General features: G+C 30.9%; 1 protein-coding gene across 1 annotated transcript in view; it reads left to right on the top strand.

Moving 5' to 3' along the window:
• LOC142333671 (P protein-like) overlaps positions 1-27491 on the top strand; it is a 52470-nt gene extending 24979 nt beyond the window's left edge. The window contains exons 9-14 of the mRNA XM_075381083.1: positions 2894-3038; positions 12751-12799; positions 16868-17101; positions 19516-19774; positions 22732-22825; positions 27196-27491. Coding sequence (XP_075237198.1) covers positions 2894-3038; positions 12751-12799; positions 16868-17101; positions 19516-19774; positions 22732-22825; positions 27196-27286 — 872 coding nt within the window. The 3' untranslated portion in view covers positions 27287-27491. The remainder of the gene's footprint in view (positions 1-2893; positions 3039-12750; positions 12800-16867; positions 17102-19515; positions 19775-22731; positions 22826-27195) is intronic.
• The last annotated feature ends 496 nt before the right edge of the window (positions 27492-27987 follow it).

Here is a 27987-nt window from a genome sequence, read left to right as displayed (position 1 = left end):
TCAGCTGATTTGGAAGTCGAGAATTCGAGCGTTCAAGTCCTAGTAAAGTCAGTTATTTTTATACGGATTTCAATTCTAGATCGTGGATACCGGTGTTCTTTGGTGGTAGGGTTTCAATTAACCACACATCTCAGGAATGGTCGACCTGAGATTATATAAGACTACATTCATACATATCATCCTAATTCATCCTCTGAAGTAACACCTGAACGGTGATTCCAGGAGGCTAAACAGGAGAAAGTAAGTAAGTAAGGGTTGCATTGGTGTAAGGCGCAGCGACTCAACTATAGCACAGCCTCTAATACTGAATGTACGACTTGACTGGCTGCACCATTTTTACTTCCTTGTACGAAGTAAAGAAAGTACTGTGATCGCGAAACATTTCGGTTTTCATATTTCATCGGAAATATCCATTTTGACTAGTTTCGGCGTGACGTCTGTTCGTACGAATGTATGTATGTCTCATAACTCAAAAACGATTAGCCGTAGGATTTTAACATTTTGGATTTAACACTGCTGTAACATCTAGTTGTGTATCTCTCTTTTTTATTGCAATCGAATTAAAATTAAGATTTTAATTAATTAAATATAAGGATCTTACAGGGAAGGCACATCGATTCGAATCAGACTTCATCTTCTTTAGTTTTTTTTTAAATTTTTTATTTAAACATATTAATTTAATAATTCTAAAATGACCTGACCAAATTTTTGAAAGTATGTTTGGAATGTCGCTTTATATGGAAGTGAAACTTAGACAATCGGAGTACTCGAGAAGAAAAGATTAGAAGCTTTTGAAATGCGGTGCTATAGGAGAGTGTTAAAAATCAGATGGGTGGATAAAGTGACAAATGAAGAGGTATTGCGGCAAATAGATGAAGAAAGAAGCATTTGGAAAAATATAATTAAAAGAAGAGACAGACTTATAGACCACATACTAAAGCATCCTGGAATAGTCGCTTTAATATTGGAAGGACAGGTAGAAGGAAAAAATTGTGAAGGAAGGCCACGTTTGGAATATGTAAAACAAATTGTTATGGATGTAGGATGTAGAGGGTATACAGAAATGAAACGACTAGCACTAGATAGGGAATATTGGAGAGCTGCATCAAACCAGTCAAATGTCTGAAGACAAAAAAAAAACAATTTAATAATTATTAACCCGTGATTGTAAAAAAAATTAAAATAAATAATAATTCATTGATAATAAAAAAAAAAAAAATGAAAAAAAGTATTAATGAATTAAAATTACAGTAAAATAAAATTAAAATAATAAATTTCGTGAAACATCTGATTATTTAATATTAATTGAATATTATAATTTAGAATCGTATTATTTTTAGATTTTCTTAACAAATCCTTATAAAAAATTATATTTATTTAAAAAAACAATCATTTTATTTAATTATTTGACAGAAAAATAAAATACATTTTTGAATTTTATTCAATTTAAAAGTGATTGTTGAACATTTTTTTTCACTTGTGCGTAATATGAGTATCTGAGAAGAAAAGATTAGAAGCTTTTGAAATGTGGTGCTATAGGAGAATGTTAAAAATCAGATGGGTGGATAAAGTGACAAATGAAGAGGTATTGCGGCAAATAGATGAAGAAAGAAGCATTTGGAAAAATATAGTTAAAAGAAGAGACAGACTTATAGGCCACATACTAAGGCATCCTGGAATAGTTGCTTTAATATTGGAAGGACAGGTAGAAGGGAAAAATTGTGTAGGCAGGCCACGTTTGGAGTATGTAAAACAAATTGTTGGGGATGTAGGATGTAGAGGGTATACTGAAATGAAACGACTAGCACTAGATAGGGAATCTTGGAGAGCTGCATCAAACCAGTCAAATGACTGAAGACAAAAAAAAAAAAACAGGTTTCATTTCTATTTATCATTATTATTCTCACAAGAATTTAATATATACAGACAGCGTGGTCCAAGTGATAGAGCCGTCTGGTTGAACGGGAAGGGCGAGCGAAGTGAGCCATGACCCCCAGCTAAATATCCCCTGATCGCGACGGGAAACGCAAGTAACCATATAGGGCGGGAGAAGGGGATACTATTTTTATTACAAAAATGTCATACCCTAAATGTTTGAAAAAGTTGACAACACATTTGTAGGACTTTTCCATCACGCGGCTTTTTTCTGATACACGGCTTAATTTAAAATAAATATAATTTTACTTAGTTATAATATTTTTTGTTTATCGAATTCAACGATTTAATTAAATCGCTCGTGCATATGGTATTTCTTTTGTGCGGTCGAGTAATTCTGGAGATATAAGGTGTGAACATCCAACATATATATACACGTACACGCGAACATTTTCATCTGGTTTTTGTGTTTTTTTGGGTTCCTTAGGTGTCAAAACGTTAGACCCACCGGGTTGGTCTAGTGGTGAACGGGTCTTCCCAAATCAGATGATTTGGAAAGCCGAGAGTTACAGCGTTCAAGTCCTAGTAAAGCCGGTTATTTTTACACGGATTTGAATACTAGATCGTGGATACCGGTGTTTTTTGTTGGTTGGGTTTCAATTAACCACACATCTCAGGAATAGTCGAACTGAGAATGTACAAGACTACACTCCATTTACACTCATACATATCATCCTCTGAAGTATTATCTAAACGGTAGTTACCGTAGGCTAAACAGGAAAAGAGAGAGGTGTCAAAACGTAAAGGTCCAGTGAAAACCACGTATGCTCAAATAATTGGACCGATTACAATACTTTCCCTCCTAAATTGATATGGCGGGAAGCGGGAAAGTAAGAAGAAAAAACTGCACAAGGTATCGTATATAATTGGCCATTTTTTTTTTTTTTTAATTTAAAACTATTATTTTAGTACAAAGTTGCGAAAATTATATACTAACTTATATGTTATTTGTATTTAGAACTGAGACATGAAATAACTGTTTGGAGGAGAGCTGCAGCATCTCTTTCTTATTATTCGAAAGATGAAGATGCGGTAAGACTATCGTTATTAAAAAAAGTACGACTTCTTTTAAAAGAACTAAAAACAAAATTGCATACAGGAAGGTAAGGTTAGAATGTGTTAAACTAGTATACATTATTGCTTATTTTCTAAATTATAAGTAATACTATGAAATAAATATAAATGTTTTTAATGATTTATAATAAAATGACAAGTTGGGGGTGGGCCAGAGAGAGAGAGAAAAAAAAGAGAGAGAGAGTGAGTGGGAATGATAAAAGGGGCAGCGAAAGAGAGAGTTTCACAATGAAATATGATACGAGTTTACAAGCTACTGTCATTAATTAATGCTAAAATGAATTTAGTGTCATTTTACTAACGAAACTCTAATGAATATTCAAAAGTTTATGAAATACAAAATGGAAAAATGGTAAAAGAAGAGAAATTATTATAATCTCTAAAAAGGTATTAATAATAATAATTAATAATAAATAATAAAAGAAAAAAATTCTGAAAACTTCTGTAAATAAATAAGTTTTTATTGGACTATGGTATAAATTTTATTTTTAAGTATAATTTTTATACAACAAGAGTATACTTCTTATTTATCCAGCTAAAGCTTTATTGCTACTGCAGAATCATAGCTATAAAGATAAGTACAGTGGTCGGTCAAAATTTTACTATAATTTAAATAAATAGTTTTAAATAACTGTGTAATTTGGATTTTTTTTTATTAGAATACATTTACTTTGTATATTTTTTAGGCTATATAGATTAAAAAAAGCTGATAAAGACTTACCTGGCTATTAATAATAACAAAAAAAAAAAGAATATATATTTTTTGAGATGGGGGAATTAATTTTAAGAAACGTTTTTCTAAAATTATTCATATATAGGTTAAGCTTAACAAATTTGTTTATTAAAGTTTTATCTAAATCTAATGAAACATTCAATAAAGGTAAAAAACGCGTCAGAAAAAGTACACAGAAATCTCCACAAATAAATGGTAAAAATATGGCACAAAGAGGAATTTCCGGAAGAATGGAAAACCGCAATAATCCAACCTTTACATAAAAAAAGTGATAAAACCAACCCTGACAACTATAGGGGAATTTCCTTACTAGATTGCACTTCCAAAATTCTATCGAGAATAATTTATAACAGAATCAAAGACCAACTGAAACAAGAACTAGGGGAAAACCAAGGAGGATTTAGACCGTGGCGAAGCTGCCCAGAACAAATTATAAATTTAAAATTAATTATAGGGTATAATAAACTAAGGAATAAACAACTGGTAGTGACTTTTATTGATTTCAAGAAAGCATATGATTGTGTACATCGAGAATCCGTGCCAAAAATCGTGAAAAATTTAGGGCTTCACCCAAAACTAGTCAAAATCATCGGACTAACACTAACGGATACCAAATCCAAGGGTAAATTCAGGGGAGAAATATCTGATCCATTCGACATCAAAACAGGACTGAGACAAGGAGATGGACTGTCACCGCTTTTATTCAACTGTGCCCTTGAATTTATAATACGAGATTGGAAAAAAATAAATAAAGATAACGTTAAAATAGGAAAAGATATCTCAGTATCTCCTCCTCTATGAATCATGAGACCTTGCCGTTGGTGAGGGGGCTTGAGTGCTCAGGGAAACAGAGTAGCTGGACCGAAGGTGCAACCATATCGGAGAGGTATCTGTTGAGAGCCAGACTAAGGAATGATTCCTGAAAGAGGGCAGCAGCTCTTTCAGTAGTTGTTAGGGGCGTGAGTCACAATGACTTAAACGGCCGTATCAACATCACTCAGTCCTCTGAGTACTGCGCAGCTGAAAGCAATGGAAAACTACAGCTGCTTTTTTTCCAAGAAAATGTGGCTCTCTGCATTTTCACATAGCAACAATGGAGGCGCCTTCCTTGGTAAAATATTCCGGAGGTAAAATAGTCCCCCGTTCGGATCTCCGGGTGGGGACTACTAAGGAAGGGGTCACCAGAAAATTAAAAAATAACATTCTACGAGTCGGAGCGTGGAATGTTAGAAGCTTAAAAAAGGTTGGTAGGCTAGAAAATTTAAAAAGGGAAATGGATAGGGTGAATGTGGATATAGTAGGAATTAGTGAGGTTCGGTGGGAAGAGGAAGGCGACTTTTGGTCAGGTGATTTTAGAGTAATTAACTCAGCGTCAAATAATGGGCAGGCAGGAGTAGGTTTCGTGATGAACAAGAAGATAGGGAGGAGAGTGGAGTATTTCAAAACGCATAGCGATAGAATCATTGTAATAAGGATAAAATCAAAACCTAAACCGACAACGATTGTTAACGTTTATATGCCTACAAGCGCCCATGATGATGATGAGGTAGAGTGTGTATACGAAGAGATTGATGAAGCAATTAAACACGTAAAGGGAGATGAAAATTTAATAATAGTTGGAGATTGGAATGCAAGCATTGGAAAAGGCAAGGAAGGAAATATAGTGGGTGAATACGGGCTGGGCAAAAGGAATGAAAGAGGGGACCGACTTATAGAGTTTTGCACGAAGTATAATTTAGTAATTGCCAACACCCAATTTAAAAATCATAATAGAAGAATATACACTTGGAAAAAGCCAGGCGATACTGGAAGGTATCAGATAGATTATATCATGGTTAAGCAAAGATTTAGAAATCAACTCGTTGACTGCAAAACTTACCCTGGAGCAGACATTGATAGCGACCATAATTTGGTGATAATGAAATGTAGATTGGGGTTTAAAAACCTGAAGAAAAGTTGTCAGATGAATCGGTGGAATTTAGAGAAGCTTGAGGAAGAGGAGGTAAAGAAGATTTTTGAGGAGGACATCGCAAGAGGTCTGAGTAAAAAAGATATGGTAGAAAATGTAGAAGAAGAATGGGAGAATGTTAAAAAGGAAATTCTTAAATCAGCTGAAGCAAACTTAGGCGGAATAAAGAGAACTGGTAGAAAACCTTGGGTTTCAGACGATATATTGCAGCTGATGGATGAACGTAGAAAATATAAGAATGCTAATGATGAAGAAAGTAAAAGGAACTATCGGCAATTAAGAAGTGCTATAAATAGGAAATGCAAACTGGCGAAAGAAGAGTGGATTAAAGAAAAGTGTTCAGAAGTGGAAAGAGAAATGAACATTGGTAAAATTGACGGAGCATACAGGAAAGTTAAGGAAAATTTTGGGGTACATAAATTAAAATCTAATAATGTGTTAAACAAAGATGGTACACCAATATATAATACGAAAGGTAAAGTCGATAGATGGGTGGAATATATTGAAGAGTTATACGGAGGAAATGAATTAGAAAATGGTGTTATAGAGGAAGAAGAGGAAGTTGAGGAGGATGAAATGGGAGAAACAATACTGAGATCTGAATTTAAGAGAGCATTAAAAGATTTAAATGGCAGAAAGGCTCCTGGAATAGACGGAATACCTGTAGAATTACTGCGCAGTGCAGGTGAGGAAGCGATTGATAGATTATACAAACTGGTGTGTAATATTTATGAAAAAGGGGAATTTCCGTCAGACTTCAAAAAAAGTGTTATAGTTATGATACCAAAGAAAGCAGGGGCAGATAAATGTGAAGAATACAGAACAATTAGTTTAACTAGTCATGCATCAAAAATCTTAACAAGAATTTTATACAGAAGAATTGAGAGGAGAGTGGAAGAAGTGTTAGGAGAAGACCAATTTGGTTTCAGGAAAAGTATAGGGACAAGGGAAGCAATTTTAGGCCTCAGATTAATAGTAGAAGGAAGATTAAAGAAAAACAAACCAACATACTTGGCGTTTATAGACCTAGAAAAGGCTTTCGATAACGTAGATTGGAATAAAATGTTCAGCATTTTAAAAAAATTAGGGTTCAAATACAGAGATAGAAGAACAATTGCTAACATGTACAGGAACCAAACAGCAACAATAACAATTGAAGAACATAAGAAAGAAGCCCTAATAAGAAAGGGAGTCCGACAAGGATGTTCCCTATCTCCGTTACTTTTTAATCTTTACATGGAACTAGCAGTTAATGATGTTAAAGAACAATTTAGATTCGGAGTAACAGTACAAGGTGAAAAGATAAAGATGCTACGATTTGCTGATGATATAGTAATTCTAGCCGAGAGTAAAAAGGATTTAGAAGAAACAATGAACGGCATAGATGAAGTCCTACGCAAGAACTATCGCATGAAAATAAACAAGAACAAAACAAAAGTAATGAAATGTAGTAGAAATAACAAAGATGGACCACTGAATGTGAAAATAGGAGGAGAAAAGATTATGGAGGTAGAAGAATTTTGTTATTTGGGAAGTAAAATTACTAAAGATGGACGAAGCAGGAGCGATATAAAATGCCGAATAGCACAAGCTAAACGAGCCTTCAGTAAGAAATATAATTTGTTTACATCAAAAATTAATTTAAATGTCAGGAAAAGATTTTTGAAAGTGTATGTTTGGAGTGTCGCTTTATATGGAAGTGAAACATGGACAATCGGAGTATCTGAGAAGAAAAGATTAGAAGCTTTTGAAATGTGGTGCTATAGGAGAATGTTAAAAATCAGATGGGTGGATAAAGTGACAAATGAAGAGGTATTGCGGCAAATAGATGAAGAAAGAAGCATTTGGAAGAATATAGTTAAAAGAAGAGACAGACTTATAGGCCACATACTAAGGCATCCTGGAATAGTCGCTTTAATATTGGAAGGACAGGTAGAAGGGAAAAATTGTGTAGGCAGTCCACGTTTGGAGTATGTAAAACAAATTGTTGGGGATGTAGGATGTAGAGGGTATACTGAAATGAAACGACTAGCACTAGATAGGGAATCTTGGAGAGCTGCATCAAACCAGTCAAATGACTGAAGACAAAAAAAAAAAAAAAAAAAAAAAAATCTCAGTAAATCGCCTAGGCTTTGCGGACGATTTAGCTCTACTATTCCAAAATTATGTGGGATACCATCCCAAGATGTAGGATGTAGAGGGTATACTGAAATGAAACGACTAGCACTAGATAGGGAATCTTGGAGAGCTGCATCAAACCAGTCAAATGACTGAAGACAAAAAAAAAATCCCAAAATATAGAAGAGGCCAGATACCAACTGTCAACACTGGAAGAGATTGCAGGAAAAATCGGTCTAAAAATTTCATACGAAAAAACCAAAATTACGGTGAGAGACCCGCTATGCATAAGCAAAGTAAAAATAAACAATAATGACATAGAACTAGTAGAAAACTTTAAATATTTGGGGGAAAACATCACGCACAATCTCCAGGAAAATCCAAACTGGAACGAAAGAATAAATAAACTCATCAAAGCCGCAATAAAAACACAAAACATCTATAACAAAAAATGCATGTCCATAAACACAAAAATAAGACATTATAACTCAGTTATGCGACCGGAAATACTTTACGGATGCGAAACCATATTTGGACCGTACCAGACAAGGTTTACCGACAAACTGGAAAAGATTGAAAGACAGATTCTACGACGATGCATCGGGAAAAACATTAAAAAGGACGGGATTTGGAGAATTATTCCAAACGATGAGATTTACAAAACTATCATCCCGATAAATAATAAATTTAGAAAGAAGAGAATTTCCTGTCTAGGACATATTTTCAGAACGGAAGAGACCAGACTTATCAGACGGATAATCGAACTTTTCTGGAACGAGTAAAGCAGACTGAACTGGTTATACGAAGTACAGAAAGACGTGGAGGAATTAGATATAACCCGTGAAAACCTAAAAACGAAAACTATGAGAAATTAAAATATGAAGAAACAAGATCCAATAAGACAAGAAAACAATAAGCCGGGTGTACTCTGAATAAGGAGATCTGAAACCCTTAGAAATTACTGGCAAAAAAGAAAAGCTGAAAAACAACAAATCAGTAAGAAAAGAAAGAACTTATCAAAAAAAAAAAAAAAATGAACTAAAGTGATCCATTATGGTCTTAAAAGTAAAAAAAAAAAAAAAAAAAGTAAAAAATTGTTTTTTCAAAAAATGGTTTCTGTATTCTGGATCTGAGGTGTAAAATTAAAAAATAAACAAAAAACTGTAAATATTTCTTTCAAAAATTTTTTTTTAAATATTTAAATCGAAGAGAGATAGAGAAAAAGACATATTTCAACTTCTTCAAGGAAGGGATTAATTTTTTTAAATTTATTATATGGTAGGTGACAAATTTTCTTTAATAAAGTTTTCTTTATAATGCTCTAAAGAAAATCGAAATTGTTTTCTTTTGTTGTAATACCTCCACCCCTTAGATGGATTTTGAATAAAAATTAATATGATCAATTAATATACAGAAATATTTGAAACAAATTAAAAAAAAATTTGGCTTGGTGAAACCTGAGATATAAGGCCAAAAGCATTGTGACACACATATGTACTCACATTCATACGTACATGTTTGTTAGCTTTATAAACTAGTTAAGTCCTAAAACATAAAAATTTGTAAAAAACTTTATAACCAATTTTTAAAAAAATTGGTTACCCTTTAAGAAAACTATTCTAGCTATATTCAACAGGAAAGTAAAAGCTGGTAAAGAGTTTGAAAACTTTCCTAAGTTTGCCATTGATAGAGTTTTAGTTCAAATATGTCTTAGGATTTTATAATAATAACTAGCTCCCAGACACAGCTTCGCTCGCGCTATATGGTTACTTGAGTTTCCCGAGGTGATCAATCTTTTAATTTTATATTTATTAGTCAAGTAACCGGAAGCAGGTGCAGTCCGTCACACCGTACAGTAACGGTGGCATATCGCATTTCCCGTTGCTCAGTTATTTCAGTCGAGCGGGATTGATCTGTGCGTATTCGATCGCTTTCTAAATGTATTTCCCGTCACTCAGTTGTTTCAGTCGAACGGGATCGGGCTGTGTGTATTCGATAGCTTTCCAATCTTGACTGTCTTTCGTCTTCAGTCTCTGCCGCACGAACAGTTTTCATCATACGTGCTTTTTTTGTATTTCTCCCGATTGAAGAATGTTTTTTAGGCACGGTATGATGTTTTGAAAAAAGATCACAGAATTTAAAAGATGATAGTTAAATACTTTACACACTTTAAATTAGTAACGCACACATGATAAACAAAAGCAGCTATTTATTTATGTTTTTAAACAGCTGTAAAAAATTTTAAATGAATGAATCGTAAAAATTACATATGCATTTGTGCTAAATCAATTAAAACTTAGGAATAACTGTACGTTAAAACCTCAGCCTTTTTCAAAATTCGAAATCGATTCAAAAAAATGTTAGCTAAAAATTAAATTTTTCTTGAAAATCAAAGTCATTTTGAAAATTAAATAAGCTTTAAGGAAGAAATAAAGCGTTTTAAATTTCGTTATGTCGGATGTCCAAAAAAAATTAGCCTATGTTCACCGCAGGACTTTAAAGTGTAGGTGTGCAAAATATTAGACAAATCTGTCTGGTATATCTCGAGTTAGGTTAGAATAGACAGACAAACTAACATTGATTTTTATATTTGTAAATAATAATAATAATGACTTATTTAATGGCAATTATGAAAAAGATTAAAGTGTTGAATAAAATAATTTAGTTCCAATCTAACCTGCCTTGATTAAATGACATTAACTTTGAAACACTATGCAGTATAATAGTGAAACAAATTAAAATAATAAGTAAAAGAATGCTGGGTCCAAGTTGAACCCCATCAGCAAATGACTTTTCAGCATTAAAATTATAGTGCATTAGAATATATATAAAATTGGTAAAAAAAAAAAAAAATCAAAATTTTTTAATTCAAAAGGTAAAAAATTTCAGCTACTTCATATAACCTTTTTAATGACAACCAGTCATTGACTTGAAAAACAAGTAAAGTATGAGAAATTATAAAGACATTTTTCAGATCTAAGTTGAGTCCCATGAGATTACTTTTTTAAAAATGTTTCTGCGACATCTATAATAACACTAGATACTGCTGAATTTTCAATCCTGAAAATTAAAGTTTAAAAAACAATTGATCTTTTAAATACGGATTCCACTCGGTATTTAAAATAGCCCCACAATTCCTTGAATTGTGGGGTTATTTACTGAAATAAAAGTTTATTTACTGAATTAATTATTTACTTCAATATATCAGGGCAATTCGATGCAATATTATTCATCAAAAAGGCTCGAAAAAAAATTATAGTTTACTAAAAAAAATAAAAATATGTCTACTATGATGCCTTCTTGTTCAAGGAAGTCGAAGATCAGGCAAAATGTCGATTATATATATAACCAAATATTTAGCTAGCTTAAAATGTTGTCTATTAAAAAATAATTTGATAAAACTAATATTTACAGAGTTATTAGTGAGAAGTTATTAGTTATTAGAAAAGATGCTGTAGAGTACATGTAGACCAATTTCATTTAATTATCTCAATCTTACATTTTTATTACAAAAATCTGATGTGGGCACCATGACTTCCTTGTATGCCTATTAAATTACATATACACATTTTTTTTTTATAATCAGAGGTTAATCATTATTAATAAATCAATATATTTAAATTAAAAAAAGTTAAAAAAAAAAGAAGCAAATGAAGTCAGGTTTGAACCAATCAGCCATCCCCTTGCACGATCCAAATATTTCATTAATTATTTTTTTGTTTGGCTATAACTCTGGAACCAATGAAAATAAATACCATTTATGATATATCATTGAAAAGCTCTAAATAAGAGTAAGTAAAAAATCTAGACTTTTTTTAATTTTGGGCTTTTTTGAACACTTTTGGTTCAGCTGATTGCAATCAAAAGAAGAGGTGCACAACAACTAGATATTACAACAGTCCTAAATCCAAAATTTCAAACATTCTATGGCTAATTGTTTTTGAGTTACACGAGATACATATGTATGTACAGATGTCACACTGAAACTAATCAAAATGGATTCAGGGATGGTCAAAATGGATATTTCCATTAAAATCTGGAAACTTTTAACTTCCATTGAAAATCCTTTACTTCATACAAGGAAGTAAAAAAAAAAAAAATTGTGAACAGTGGAAAAATTAAGTGGGGGTACAAAGTGAACTAAGTAACTTGAAACATTTACGCAGCTTTATTATATCAATGAGAGACATACAAGCGATATTAAAAGAAGTACAAGCAAAAGAAGAAAACTCTGCTAACATCTAAAAGTGTCTTTCTCAAAACGAGGAAACAGTTTATTAGAAGTTTCATCTGGATCATTGTTATTTATGCCTCAGAGACTTGGACTATAAGGACAAGAGAAAGGAAGAAATTTGAGGCCTTTGAGGTGTGGTGGTGAAGAAGGATGTTGAAGGTAGCTTGGATAGAGAATACAATGAATAAGGAAGTATTATTCTGAGTACGGAAAAAGAAGACATTCTAAGATCAATAGTGAAAACGAGGAATAGTACGGTCAATCATCTACTACGACACTCAAGCTGGTCCCCCGTTCTGTTGGAGGGAAAACAGAACGACATAAAAAAAAGAGGAAAACCAAGACAAGTTTTTATAGATGAAATAAAGGCTGGATAATCATACAGGAAAGTCAAGAGAGTGGCTTTAGAGAGAAAGGAACTGCAGATCCACCAACTTCCGGGTTGAGAAGAGAAAGAAGAAGCAAGACATTTGTGCATATGTAGTTCTTCTTTTGTTCTGAATCAGTTCTTAAGTTCGGCTAACAACTGGGATACCCCATATTAGGAGATAATACACATGTACTCATATAGATCCAACCATATTTATTTAATATGTAAATAGTACTTACTGTATTTTTATCATGTTTTTTAGATTAAATCTTAATAAAATTGTTCATTTAAATCATTTATAAAACGTATTATTTCAGTGTTCAATTTGAAAAATATATAGCAAACCTTGAAGAACTTCAGGACAAGGTAAGTTAATTCAGTAATTTATTATTTTTTTGTTTAATTAAATTTATTTTATTAAACGGAATATGATTGTAATTAACACACCTATATTATGGTGTGACTAAATATATTACCTTATCTTAGAGATGATAATTAATGTAAACAATGTGCACATGAGGGAATGTTGTATCTATACTATCATGAATTTTTTTGTCCCTAAAGACACCATCTCATGGAAAACATGATATCAGTAGTGCCATCATGTCTCCTATTTTTAGACTCCATTTTTTAATGATAATATAACAAAAAATAATGATAAATATTAATTTGATTACAATGTTATCTTAATTACCATGTTTATACTTGTTTTACAATTTCTTCTTTAATCAGAAAATTCTGTATTTCATCATAAATATATATATATATATATATACAGATACTTTATTCTAATAACAAGAAAATTTGTCTATAAAAAAATACCAAAGTGTCTATAAAATACCAAAGTATATAGAATTAAAAGAGCATATTCATGTGTTCATAGCCATAGTATGATCCGCACACGAAGTTAACAAATTAACAATTTTTAGATAAAACTGTAATAGTTTGCTTATTCATATAATATACGCATATAGGATTATTTAATATAAATATTACAAGTAGTTAATTCTTTACCTTGATGAAAATGAATTGCAAATCCATATATATAGTTGTAAAATCGATCAAATACTAATAATATTTATTTCAAATAGTGTCCAACATGATTAAATTCTATCTACATTTGGTTCTTCTGTAAAACAATAAACTAAATCTCTTACAATCTGATGGTATCATGTTCCCCTGGAACATCTCAGGGAGTAATATCCTGAAAATTAGAGGGTATGAAGCAAGATAAAAAATATCAACAATTAAAACTACGTTCAATAAACCAATTTCTGTAGATTATCAAAGTTAAAAATACTTAATACAATTAACTGAATGTTGTTAGATGAAGAATTCTTCCTCTTTTTACTTAAAAGATTTTCACTAATAAATTTATCAATAATAAAATATTGCTGAAGGCAGATAACTTAGATAAATAACACAACTACTTAAAAAGAACAATAATTCTTCCACAATAAAAAAAAAGACGTAATATTAACAAACATGCTAAAAAATAATTACAAAATAATGTTAACAACTTATCGGTTTGTACTTATTGTTAACAGTTTTATCTGTTTATAATCGTTTAAGCAAAGTAAAATCAGTATTTTTTTTTAACAACATTAGTCAACATAAAATTTGTATCTTACATGTTACACAACTTTTTTCATTGTAATTTAAGTACTAATTTCAAATATGCTATTGAAATTGTTTTATCATGTAAAGGTTTTATATAAATCATATATTTGTAAAAATTCTTTATAATAAACTCAGTTTGATCAGCTGCTGGTTACAATTAAGAATAGTTCTATAATTTTATTTTTAAAAACATACATAAGCTTAATAAAGAAAAAAAAATATATATATATAAAATATATACAACATCCAGAGAAAGTAAAAATTGGAAGTAAATTTAACAACGTAAGCCTTAACTGCCTTGGCTTGGCAGACAATCTAGCGTTCCGTGCAGAAACAGAGAAAGAGGCTGAACACCAGATAGAATCATTGGCCTTTATTGCAGCGAAAATTGGACTTCAGATCTCGTACGAGAAGACAGAAGCAATGTTCACTAGAAAGACACAGCGGAAAGATTTGGAAATCAATGGTTGCAGAATTAAAATAGTATCAAAATTTAAATATTTGGGTGCATCCATCACATGGAATCTAAACGAGAAAATAGCCTGGCAAGAAAGACCACACAGACTAGAAATGGCACAAGTGGTCACACGAAACACCTATAACAAGAAATGCATCTCCAAACAAGCCAAGATAAGACACTATAATACGGTGATCAAACCGGTAGTAATGTATGGGAGTGAAACACTGGGTCAAATCAAGATAGCATCGAGAACTGAAAAATTAGCTGAAATAGAAAGACGGATCGTAAGGACCTGTATTGGCGGGGTAAACTTGTGGAAGGAAAGTGGAGATTACTCCTGAACCATAAAATCTATGAGGTCGTTACACCAGTTACAGAAGAAATAAGAAAGAAGAGAATAAAATTCTTTGGCCACCTCTTGCGTTTGGAGGAATCAAGGAAAAGTAAACAACTCTTGGAAAGATTGCTAAAGCTAAAAACGCAACCAGTGTGGCTCACTGAGGTGCTGCAAGACATCAAAGAAGCAGGCATTGCACTGTAAGATCTCAGAACAGGATCTGGAAATTATAACAATTTGCCCGATGTTAAATTTGCAGAAAAGCCTAAAAAGAAAACGGGGACGGTTTGGACAGAGGAATGGAAAAGGAATTTTTCCAGGAAAATGAAAGAGTATTGGAAGATAAGAAAGACTATACATAGATGACTAATTGGTCCTTCCGGGCCGTAAAAAAAAAAAAAATATATATATATATACACACATACATACACTTATCACGAGAAGTAGACATGTACAAACATGTCTCTGTGATGATAACATACAGACATCTGTTGTTGCCTACTACAAAGCTTAAAATCTTTTTTTAGTCTAGCTTCACTTGTCTATGTTGTGTGTTGTGTTTCACAGAGTAATTAACGCTTTGCTATATTTTCATCAATTCTTTATAATACAAAAGTGACTTTTCTTGTTTTATTTGCTACAACATGTCTTCTGCAAAAGTTCGTGGATGTTTAAATCATCCAGACAATTATTGTTATGTCTGTGGTAAAGTTACACCTAAATTTCAAATTTTTCTGAACTGATAAAAATAGCTTATAAATTTACAAATTTGATTGTGCACTCAGGGGATCAAGATAAAATCTAGGCGCCTCATGTACGAGTAAATGCACATAGTTTTTACTAACTCTAACTAAATGGTTGAAGGGGAAATGATGAGTCATGCCGTTCACTGTACCGATGGTTTGGCATGAACCTAAGGACCACTTCACCGACTGCTACTTTTTTACAACAAAAATATTTGAATTTTCATTCAAAAATAGAAAATTCTTAAAATACGCAGACTATCCTCAACTCTAAAGCCGCTACCACAAGGAGAGTGGTTATCTGTACCTGTAGTACCATATAATTGGACACTGTTAGAAGGAAAATCTGAAAGTGAAGCAGGTAATGTAGAGGATGTTGAAGAATTTCTTCCTGTACCTGATGAGAAATCTCCTTATTTAATTCAACAATATGAACTTAATGATTTAGTGTGTGATCGAAAGTTATCAAGGCAGCAAACTGAACTTCTGGTCTCTAGACTGCAACAATTGAATCTTTTAGCAGAAAAAGTTACAACAAAAGTTGTGTTTAGAACACAAAATAAAACTCTTTCAACTTATTTTACTATGAAAAATTCATTGCACGTTAGTACTGATGTTGATGGCCTGATGAAAAAGCTTGGAATTCCGCATGTTCCTGAAGAATGACATCTTTTTATTGACTCTTCTACGGTTAGAATTCTTCTAAAGTTATTTTTTATATCAGTACTAAGAAACATGGAATTCTAGAATGATGGATGACTATTGTTGGTTTTTGTTTGAGAAACTGATCAAACATTGAAAATGTTTGTCAACGTATTTTAAAAATTAAAGGTAAGACAATTCAAATGATTTAAACTTTTAAAAAATGTTACTTTAAAGGCATTTCCAATAGTTTAGATACACAAAAAAAAGATTAACAAAAAATAGTTTTGTTTATTCACTAGTGTAATGTTTTAAAAGTTATTATTATTATTTGTAACTTAATTTAAAAAGAAAAAAAGATTATTGTTAACATAACCTAACCTAACATAATAAATCAAAGATAAAATTAATATAAATATCTGAAGCATTGTAACATAAGAAATTAAATTTTATAAAGAGATAAAATCAAAATGAATAGGGCAAATTCCTTTTGAGAAAAACATATTTTGTAGTTTATTAGAAAAAAATTAATAAAATAAGTTAAATTTTAAAAATAATAGTAAATGTCATATAATGTATATGGTCCTACTGTGCTTTTAATTTTTATAAGATTTATTACTTTTTCTTTACAGTATCCTATCAGAGATAAATGGTTACTACTGAAATCAAGTGTTGCATTATTATTTGTCATCATGATGTTTTTTCTACATTCAATACCAAAATTAAATTTGTCAATGGGGTGGGCAGCATTACTTGGTGCACTATTATTATTATTTTTAGCTGATGAAGAAAATTTTGAAGGTGTTTTAGCAAGACTTGAATGGGGCACTTTAATTTTTTTTGGTGCATTATTTATTTTAATGGAGGTAATATTTTTTGTTTTGTTTTTAATTAATTACTTATAATTTATTTTCTTCAGAAATGACAGGCTAGAATCCAATTACAGTTTCTTAATGATGATTAATTTTAACACTATATTAAATATGCAAGCCTTACCAGTATTAATTGAACCCAGAACCTTCTGGATGAAAAGCAGAGGTGCCACCTCCACTTTGCCACAAGTCAGAAAAAAATCCACATTATAAAATATCAAGTAAAACAAACATTAAAAAGTATTCAAGATTATAAATTTTGAATTCAACACCAGCAAATAAAATTTGAATATTTCAGATATCATGTAATAAAAACAGCACTGTCTTCAGAGTTGACAAGCATAAATCACAACTTAAATCTCTTAAAATATTTTTGAAACTGGAAAAATAAAATAGTGTGTATCCCAGCTTAAGGGAATTAAATTTAAAATATTTAATCACACTAAGCAGTTTATTTAGTGTTTCTCATGACTTCTGGTTTAATTAAAAAAATCATCTAATAATATTCTATTGTCGAGGCATTTTTATCATTTTTCGAATAAATTAAAAGAGGATATGATTATGCATTAAGAAAATTATTATTTGAATTTATTTAGTGAAAATAGAAATGATATTGAGAAACAATAGTTAACTGTTAATAAAATTCTAGGTTTAGAGTCTTAAGACTAGGAAATTGCACAAGATATGAGCTTATGAGAAATCCCATGATTTTATATCTGATTCTGTAAAAATTACTGAAAAATTAAAAGGATTTTTATAAGGGTAATCTCTATTAAAGAATAATCTGGATTGTGATGTAAAAGAATTCAAAAAGTTTTTCCTAGTGCAGGAGTCAAGGATTTTATTTTTTTGGAACCTACAGATATTTGTGAAGTTTCTAGTATAATAAAATCACTGAATTCAAGTAACAGTCCTGGAATAGATGCAATCTCAGCATTTTTACTTTAAGTTGTCTGTAAGCACATAGCACGTATTTTAATGTAAACTATTAATTTTAGTTTTAAAAAAGATGAATTTCCCTATTCTGCAGTTGTGATTCCATTATTTAAGAAAGGTGAAGCTGCCGATATACATAATTAAAGGCCAATTTCATTACTTTCAATGCTTTTCAAAAATTATAAAGAAATGTATATTAAATTTTTTAGTCAAAACCAACATGTCTTTATTGAAGGTAAATCTACAGATGCCCTGTTAAATTTTTTTCCAACATCATTGATGGATTAATTTGGCTTCAACTGTTGTTGGAATTTTTGTGGACATTGCAAAAGCATTTGATTATGTTGATCACAATATAATGCTGCAAAAACCTGAAGATTCTGGTATTACGGATCTAGCAGTGGACTGGTTAAAAGTTATATATCGGTAGAGTGCAGTGTGTAAGGGTAAAAAAATGAGTTCATGTTCAGCTATTTCATGTAGTATGCCACAGGACAGTGCTCAGTTCAATTATGTTTATTATGTATGTATATGATCTTTGTTTGGGAAATCTATTTGGACTTTTTGAAAGTTTGGCTTTTTCTATTTGATAATGAAATTATTGAAGATTTCTTGTGGTGTTTTGTGACTGAATTTTGTAATAAATGAGTAATATTCACTTTTTATTGACTTTTTTTGTATTTTTTGCACCTGCCATCTACCTGCTCTTTGAATTGAACAAGTAGAAAAAACAAAATAAAAAAATTGACTTAATCTTCAACTCAAAATAGAAACAACCAAACAATTCTCAAAATTCTGAAAGTGCTTCAACATAATTTCTAGCCACTTTTTTCACTAATGCACATGAATAAAAGTTGTTTTATTCTATTTAAATTGTAAATTTTTAGCATTATATTGTGTATATTTTTACTTATGAATTTGGAAATAAAAAATTTGAATTTTGAAAATTTGCATCAACAAAACATCTAGACTATTCTATTTATCTTCTGATTTTTTTCCTTCTGTAATTAACTATTTTAGTTTAGAATTTTTTTTTTTTCAATTTTATGGACTCTTTCTTACCTTCGTTGTCAACTTTTTAAAATGCTTTAGTATATTTATAGCCAGATCATATCCAATATTTAACAAAATTAGCATTTTGTTTTCTTCTATATATTTAAATACAAAATTCCAATGGATTCTTTACAATAAATACATTTTTTGATATTTTAATTAAATATTAGTCACTAATTTTTTTACTGAATAATTCTGTTTTGGAAATAAAATTTTTTTCATAATAATATCAAATCTGATAAATCTTAAAAATACTTGTTTAATTAAAAAAAAAACAAGTGTCATTTCATTTGGATTTATCACAATGATTCTAACCTATTTTTTTGTTGATACAGAGTTTTTTTCCATCAAATTACTAATAAAACAAAGCTATAATTAACTATTTTATGTAAAAAATTTTTTTTATGTTTATGTTAAAGGCATTATCAAGGTTAGGATTAATTGAGTGGATAGGTAGTCAAACAGAAGAAATTATATTATCAGTTAGCAAAGAATACAGGTTAGCGACTGCATTATTATTAATATTATGGGTGTCTGGATTAGCATCGTCATTTGTTGATAACATACCACTGACGACAATGATGGTAAAAATAATAACACGTTTAAGTCAAAAAGAAGGATTAGAATTACCGTTACAACCTCTTGTATGGGCGCTCGTATTAGGTGCTTGTCTTGGTGGTAAGTAATTAAGTTTTTTTTTTTGTTGTAATACACAATGTAGCTGAAGAAGTTAATGTACCTCTGACGATAATGCGAAAGTGAATAAACGGTTCATGAACGACAACTTAGGAACAAACATGTTGAAACAAGTGCGTGATTGCTTTTCCGTAATGATTTAATAAGTCTCTAGTACAAAAATCGGTAATATTTTATTTGAGAAAGACACACTTTATAACTAATCATTGTTAAAAATAGGTTTCAGAAAGGTCTAATGTCACAACCCGTTTGAAACATGTGGTATTGTTAGTAATCACATTGAACAATCCCAAGTGAAATTAACTTGTAAACGGACCGCTGATTTACTTTGTGAACGTTAATACTAGACCATAAAAAAATCTGAAAGGTTATTCCATTTCGATGAATATTAGTGAACATTCAGATGCAGTCAAGGAATTTTGTTGGACTGCTGCCTTAATTGATAGACAAATTTACAAATGCATTGTCTGTTACAAAGTGCATTTAATCCAATGAATGCAAAATCTCTTAACAATTCGTGCTGTTGAAATGTGATTTTGTGTACAAAATAAAATCTTTTTTCATGAGAGTTGGGAGAGAAATCAATCACACATCATAATATGGCCCAAGATGACCTAAAACCATTTGCTTGATTATTATTTAAATAATGAGCCTTATGATTTTTCAAAAGCCTATTAACGCAGAATCTTATTTACAGATTTGGAAACATAGCTTTTTACACCGTAGTTTTAAGATAAGAATTTCATTGAAAAGGTATTGGGTTACATGGAATCAGTTGATAAAGGACAGATGGATCCAAGCTGATTCCAGACCTCCAGAGATAGGCTGACCCACAGACAAGTGGAACTGAGGTATGAGCTGATCAGCTCTTTACTGATCATGGGTGTTTTAAGAGATACTTCTACTTGTGGATGTTCCCTCTGCAGAGAAGGATACCTCTTCCCCGAAACAATTACAGTGTTCATATGTGTTCAGTTCCTACAGCACAGGGAAGCATGTTGGAAAGAATTCGGCATGATTACACCAGAGAATATCATTAGGACAATGCTGCAGACCGAGAGATTATGTTACACAGTGTCCTCAATGTTGGTTAAGATTATCCAACAAAAATTGCAGAAGATGTACATGATTAAAGAATTCCTTCTGAATCTCGCTTGGACTGTGTTCATATCAAAGCCGGTCTGGCTCCAAGGTGAAGAAAAAAAGGTGCAGCAGAATACAATTCTACTGAACTCTTTGTCGAGAACCCTTTCTGTCCGAACATTCCTAAATGATAAATTTCTAGCCTGTTGAACTGATCCTTGTACTTCAGAATTAATGGTGCCATTAACATTTCTGCAAAGAATCCCTGATCTTACAAAGCGAGTAATCTGTTGAGGTATTATCAAGGTACATGATAATGTACCTTGATAATACCTCAACATAATACCATGTTGTTAAACCACAAACTAAGAATTATATCATGTTGTGGGCCTTCTGCACAGTTACACCAGAAATGCCTTGTCTCATGTCACAGAAAGGCATGGAGTTTTTTGAATGGAATACAGTGGTTCACATACAGACCTATTAGATTATTAATTAGTTAAAATGACTATTTAAATTTTATATCAATTAGTACAGAATATTAAAAATTCTCTAATTGTACTGTCAGGGGTGCAATAACTTTCTAGCTACAGAGTAAAAATATACACAGTTATATGATGATCATTAAATTATATAAGTAAATGAAAATAATTGATAGAAAAATTTATGGTAGCAAGTAAATTAATTTGAATACTAATCTATTTATATTCTATTCTTTTAGCTTCTTAATAAGCCTGTCATGGGATGTTTATTCTATGGAATGGCTATGACGATTTTGTGTTGTCAGATCATCTACTACCATTATGGTTATACAACATTATATATAATAAATGAATATTTGAAAATGTGACAGTGATAATTAGTTTACGAGAATTATGCATTTAATTAAATTATTTATTCATTTTTAAATTATATTAAAATAAATCAATGTCAATAACTGTTCTAATATTCAACAATAGAATAATTATTTATTAATGCATGTACAACACTAATAGAAATCTGTTTCATCAAATGACTGACTGAAATAGGACATGTTCCCTTTTTTAATATATTTTTTTAATAATTTTTACACATGGAAACACAAGCGCAATAAATACCAATGAGAATTGCTTTCTGTGAGAGAAATGAAGTTCACTGTATAAATAGCCTGAGTGATGAACAACATGAAGGTGCCACTTGTAGGATTAAATATCCTCTGAATTTCATTAAATCTGACACTTTTTTACCTTTACAAAGGGCTGGTAACCAGCTATAATTACTATTTTTAAGATGAAGACCGACTGTTTTGAAATCCACATAATTCAATGACTCAAAAGTTTCAAGTTCTACGCTGATTAAACTGTTCCTCTGAAGAAATTACAATTCACTAATAGTTTTTATAAACTTAACAGGCTTAAATTATTATTTATTAGTATTATTCTCATATGTGTAATGATAATGGACATAGTGGGAGTCTAGGGGGCAGAGTCCTCTAGCTAGATTGAATGACCCTGGCCGGCTAATATATAAATTTAATTTTAGTACAAAAATTATGGAAAGGAGGATGGTTCTTCACCTGAACCTCTAATTGGTCTCTGGCCATGATTTGTTTTATGTCCTCCTTATAATACGGATCTAATCTGGCTTCGTTCCAGATATTGATCCTACGGGCGAGTCCGCCCATGAAGGGAAACCTTTCGTTGTGGCTTGGGCTAATGATATAGCCCGGGTTAAGAAAAAAAGAAGCGAGTGCATCGAAAAAGTAATTTTTGCCAGAATTGGGCGGACAATGAATATATATTGTATTGCATTTATTATACTGACGGTCGCACACTTTATATAATGCGTTTAAAAATATTTTGATTTGCATATTTCAGGAAATGGAACTCTTATTGGTGCTTCATCAAATGTTGTATGTGCTGGAGTAGCGGAACAACATGGTTATAGATTTACATTTATGCAATTCTTAAGGTAACTATTATTATCATTTTTTAATAATTCTTTTAGAAGTCTTAAAGCAATACATATTCAGTTGTTTGATTTTTGGGTATTGTAAGTTATTTGGTATTGGTTATTGTAAGATTTTGGGTATTATAACTGCTTAACTAAAAGGTTTTTAATTTAGTACATAATAATATTCATTTACAACAAGATACAAATTCTTATTAAAATAAAAAATCTTACACCTGGAGCTGAGAGACATAATTTAGTATATTACTATAATTTAGAAGAAACAATGAATAGCATGGATGAAGTCCTACGCAAAAACTACAGCATGGAAATAAACAAGAACAAAACGAAAGGAATGAAATGTAGTAGAAATAACAAAGATGGACCACTGAATGTGAAAATAGGAGGAGAAAATATTGTGGAGGTAGAGGATTTTGTTATTTGGGAAGTAGAATTACTATTATCCATATCGAATAATAATTTTTCACCAATTACATAATAGTGATAAAAAGGGTTTGTCAATGATTCAAGAACTTCATTAGAGACAACATTAGCATTTTAGATCAAATGTTTTTCACAGATTAAGTAATCTTGGTGGGTATTTTAATAATCAGAACTACCAGACCTGAAATACTGAAAACCTTCACATTTTCTTTGAATCTGCCCCAAACTCATAAAAAATAGGTGTATGGTGTGAAGTTTTAAGGCAAAGAATAAGAGGGCCCTTATATTCTGAAAAAAATCGCTTTCATTACACCGGAAGGTGAAGGTAGATTTCACTGATGCTAAGTAGGGGATAAAAAAAATTTCGACCTTAAAGTTAAGAAAAACTTAAAATTTATTCAATATGACAATGGTTGCATGTGAAAAAAGTTTCACATGTTTAGCATATGACAAGCCCCATTTTCTTATAATTACAGCAACATTTTTGGTCTTATATCTTGGCAACATTTCTGTAGGGGTTGGTCATATCAAAAATTGTTTCAGACAAAAATTTTAGGTAATTTTGATAGGACTAACGACCACTTTAAATTGATTCGATACTGTGCCTATTAAAGGAGGTATGATCTTTTTTTGCCTTCAAAACCCTGTTTTTTCCATCTCCTGAGCCAATGGTTGGTGAATTAAAAAAACTTTACTTAGATAAGATGTAGGCCCTATCCAAAAGATATTAGAACTTTAAATGAATTTGATATTTTACTTAATAAGAAAGTTATAGCTATATTTTGTTGTTTCGAAAATGCTTCACCATTTCCACCCGAATGGTCCGATTTTTCCCATTAACTTACTCAATCAAGATTTTGGGTCGTTTATGTATCAATTTGAAAGTGATTGGCGTAAAATTATGGCAGTTATTGTGTGCAAAACAAAGTGAAATATATAATTATATTAGACACATATATATATATATATATATATATATATATATATATATAAACTTTTGAAATGATGGTGGTTTTGGGATCTGGGGATGTGAACGCGAAGATACATAAAAATTTTCTGGAAGTCGAATCATGGTACCATTACAATAGGTAGCTTTCTTATGAAATCTACCTAAAAACTGTGGATGTTGCCAAATGGTAAAATACTAAGAAATTACCTAACAGTTCATATCCTTTCTGCAAGTGGATGAGCGTGATTGCTGGTTGCAACAAGACAGCGGCACTTGTCATATAGGGCTTGTTCTACTACAAAGATGCTACAGGATTTTTTCCATGGAAGAATCATTTCTAAAGGATTGTGGCACCAAGATTCCCTGATCTGATTAGTCTAAACTTCTTTCTGTGTGGTTATTTAAAAAAAAAATTGTTTATAGGAGCAATCTATACACCCTGGAGGTATTGAAGACAAATATTACCAATGCCATCCAGGAAATAGACTTCGTACAGATAACAAGAGTACCCAGGAATATGGTCAAATGTGTTGATAAGTGCTTAGAAGTGGAATGACAATTTTCAACACCGTTCTGTAAATTGTTATATAAGTGTTTTCCAATAAATTATCTATTGATTAATTAAGTGATGGGGGCCTTAGAGTTGAACACTATATAATAGAAAATGTAGCTAATGAAATGATTTTAAGTGATATATTACCTTCGTTTGAAATATGAAGACTTCTCATAACCTGCGTTTTATACAAAAATTCTTAATTACAAGCATCTTTTTGAGGTATTATTATTGTTTCAATATCTCAAAGAGAAAACAAAATTTAATGCAGATCCTTTGGTCTTTATGGTAATTGAACATAAATACTGCTATATATATTTAACAAAACATAAAAAAAACAACATACAATGCTTTAAAAACAATACAGGCAATGCCTCTTCGGCAGACTGCTACTGAATACTGAAAAGATATCTATATTTATTAGCAGAATTTGCTTGAAGCTATATTGCTTGTCAGATAGATTTTGAGTACCTCCTCATAATACAGAAATTTTTTTCATGCTTGTTATGAAAAAAATCTTAGTTACCAAATTTAGAAGAAATTTTAAATTTAAACAATCAGATTAAAAAAAAAAAAAAATATCCCTTACGGCCTCAATCCTATTTTGTAAGTACTAGTTAAAAGCCTCAAGCACGCTTTTCAGAAAAAGTAGATGTTTGGTAGAAATGCCACAGAAATAACAATATAAACGATAAAATTATGAAAAAATTGTAATTACTCAGTAAACTATGTAGATTGCGGTGCTCCGATCGAAAATGCTGTTACACCCTTGATTAATTATTTAAAAAATAAAATTCCACTATTTTTCATTAAAAAAAAAAAAAATACTGAATTTGTTCTTTATTTGAAAAAAATCCTTGCTATTTATATCTAATCTATCACTTTTTCTAAAAACTAAAATTATTTGTGAACAAGATAAAAAAAATTTCACTTAAAAATTCATATTATTTACAGAATTTTGACATTTTTGTTACCATTTTTGCTTTGAAATTTCAAAATAATTCTAAAATGGTGCGCTGAAAACATTTTACCAAACCAAGGGGTTGCCTGTGATGATACTGTACTCCATTAACTTTTAAGAGCAGGTTTTCTAATTATCCCCATATTCAGTATGCAAGCTATAAAACCTTTCATTTCAGAAATGGTAATATTTTTCCATTTTTGGTACGGTTCAGACCGCCTATCTCTATTTGGATTTAAATATTGATAGGCTGATCTATCGGTTTCTTTCACCATCAGTTCAAATCTAAAAATAAATGATAGGCGTGGAACCTGGATTAGGCGTATGTTTTGGGCCGGGGAGTTCCAAAAATTGATGTGGAAGAGGGTCATTATCTTCCGGTTCAATGATGTTTCTGTATGTCTCATCTTCTTCTGAATCCCCATCACTATCGCTTGTGATTAATTCATCATCTTCTTCAGCCCCACTGTCACTAGATAATTCGAAATCGCTATCAGTATCATCAACAAAAAAGTTATTAAATTCTGCATCGGTAAGACGTCTGTCTACTAGGCCCGGACATAGTAGAAAAAAAAACACCGAACTAACGAATAAATCTGAATATTTTACGGATCACGGTAACTAAAGCTACAACTAACACTATAATTGAAACTCTAATTTCATAAAATAATAATATAATACCTATAAAAAATCCCTTATAAACGCATGGAGTAACCACAACATAACCATGAATGCACGGAACAAACTTCTCTTTATATTAGAGATTATAGGAATTTCGAAATCGATTATTCTCTAAAATACGTATCGTAAAATGAAAACAACCTACACTATCGATATCTACGAATTGTAAGCTTTAAGAAAAGGATACTAAATGAGCGATCTAGCAGTAACGTAAAGAAATATATGAAGATAAAAACTACATACCGATGTATCGTAAAATTCGTTTAAAGTTCCTACTATTCTTTTGATAAGGGACTAAAGCTTACCTAAGTCAAGCTTTTTGATATCACCAACCATTGGCCCAGGGGGTGAAAAAATGGAGTTTCGTAGACAAAAAAAAAATCATACTTCCCTTAATAGGTACAGTATCGAATCAGTTTAAAGTTGTTGTTAGTTCTCTAAACATTAACTAAAATTTTTGTCTACAATTTTTGATATGACCAACCCTTACGTCAAGGGATGACCAAAATGTGGCTGGAATTATAAGAAGATGGGGCTTCTCGTATGCTAAACATGTGAAACTTTTTTTCACATGCATTGTCGTATTGAGTAAATTTGAAGTTTTTCTTAACGTTAAGATGGAAATCTTTTTTATCCTCTACTTATCCCCCCTGGCAAGCCGAAAGGGATTTTTTTTTTAAATATCTTATGAAACATTAAAGGTATAAAATCTGTATATTTTTGTAAATCTTAATATTGTAACAATTTAATATTATAAAAATTTGTGTCAGAAAAATTAATTTTTTTTTTTTTTTTACATTTAGGATGGGATTTCCAGTAACAATATTGAGCATGATTGTTGCAACAATTTATTTAATGGTTACTCACGTTTGGCTTGAAATTGATAATGTATAAATTTATAATTTACATTATAAAATAATAAATTTAATTGACCTGATTTTAACATAAATAATTTAAAAAAAGAAATAAAAAAGAAATGAAAAGTGTTAAAGTATATGAAGAAAACAATCAAATAGTTATTGGATTTTTTATCTAAACAAGAAAAAAATATTGTATAAGTAACTGTAATTTGCAGTTGTAGGAGAAGATTAATGTACAAATGAAGTAAATTTGATTGTAATATATAAATAAATATTTATATAAAATATGTTTTTTAATTAATAATTTTTATAAATAATGTATTTTTTAAAATAGAAATTGTATAAAATCATTAAATAAATAAAATTTAATCATTATGCTGTATTATTAGTTAAGCTTTTATTTAATATTATTTGTTTGTATTAAATATAATACAATTAGTATTAAAGAACTTTCTATACTAAGTAGACACCGTGAACAAACTTGCTGGCAGAATACTAGATCATGGATTCCGGTGTTCTTTGATGGTTGGGTTTCAATTAACTACACATCTCAGGAATGGTCGACCTGAGGCTGTACAAGGTTACACTTCATTTTCATTCATATATATCATCCTCTGAAGGAATACCTGACGGTGATTCTTGGAGGCTAAACGGAAAAACAAAAGAGAAAAACTCTCAGCCCACCGAGCTCTCTCTTTTCCTGTTTAGCCTCCGGTAACTACCGTTAAGATAATT

Source organism: Lycorma delicatula, chromosome 13 (genome assembly GCF_047948215.1).
Source record: "Lycorma delicatula isolate Av1 chromosome 13, ASM4794821v1, whole genome shotgun sequence".
Classification (NCBI taxonomy): Eukaryota; Metazoa; Arthropoda; class Insecta; order Hemiptera; family Fulgoridae; genus Lycorma; species Lycorma delicatula.
Note: the sequence above shows the minus strand (reverse complement) of the source record. Positions and strands in the feature narration are given on the sequence as shown.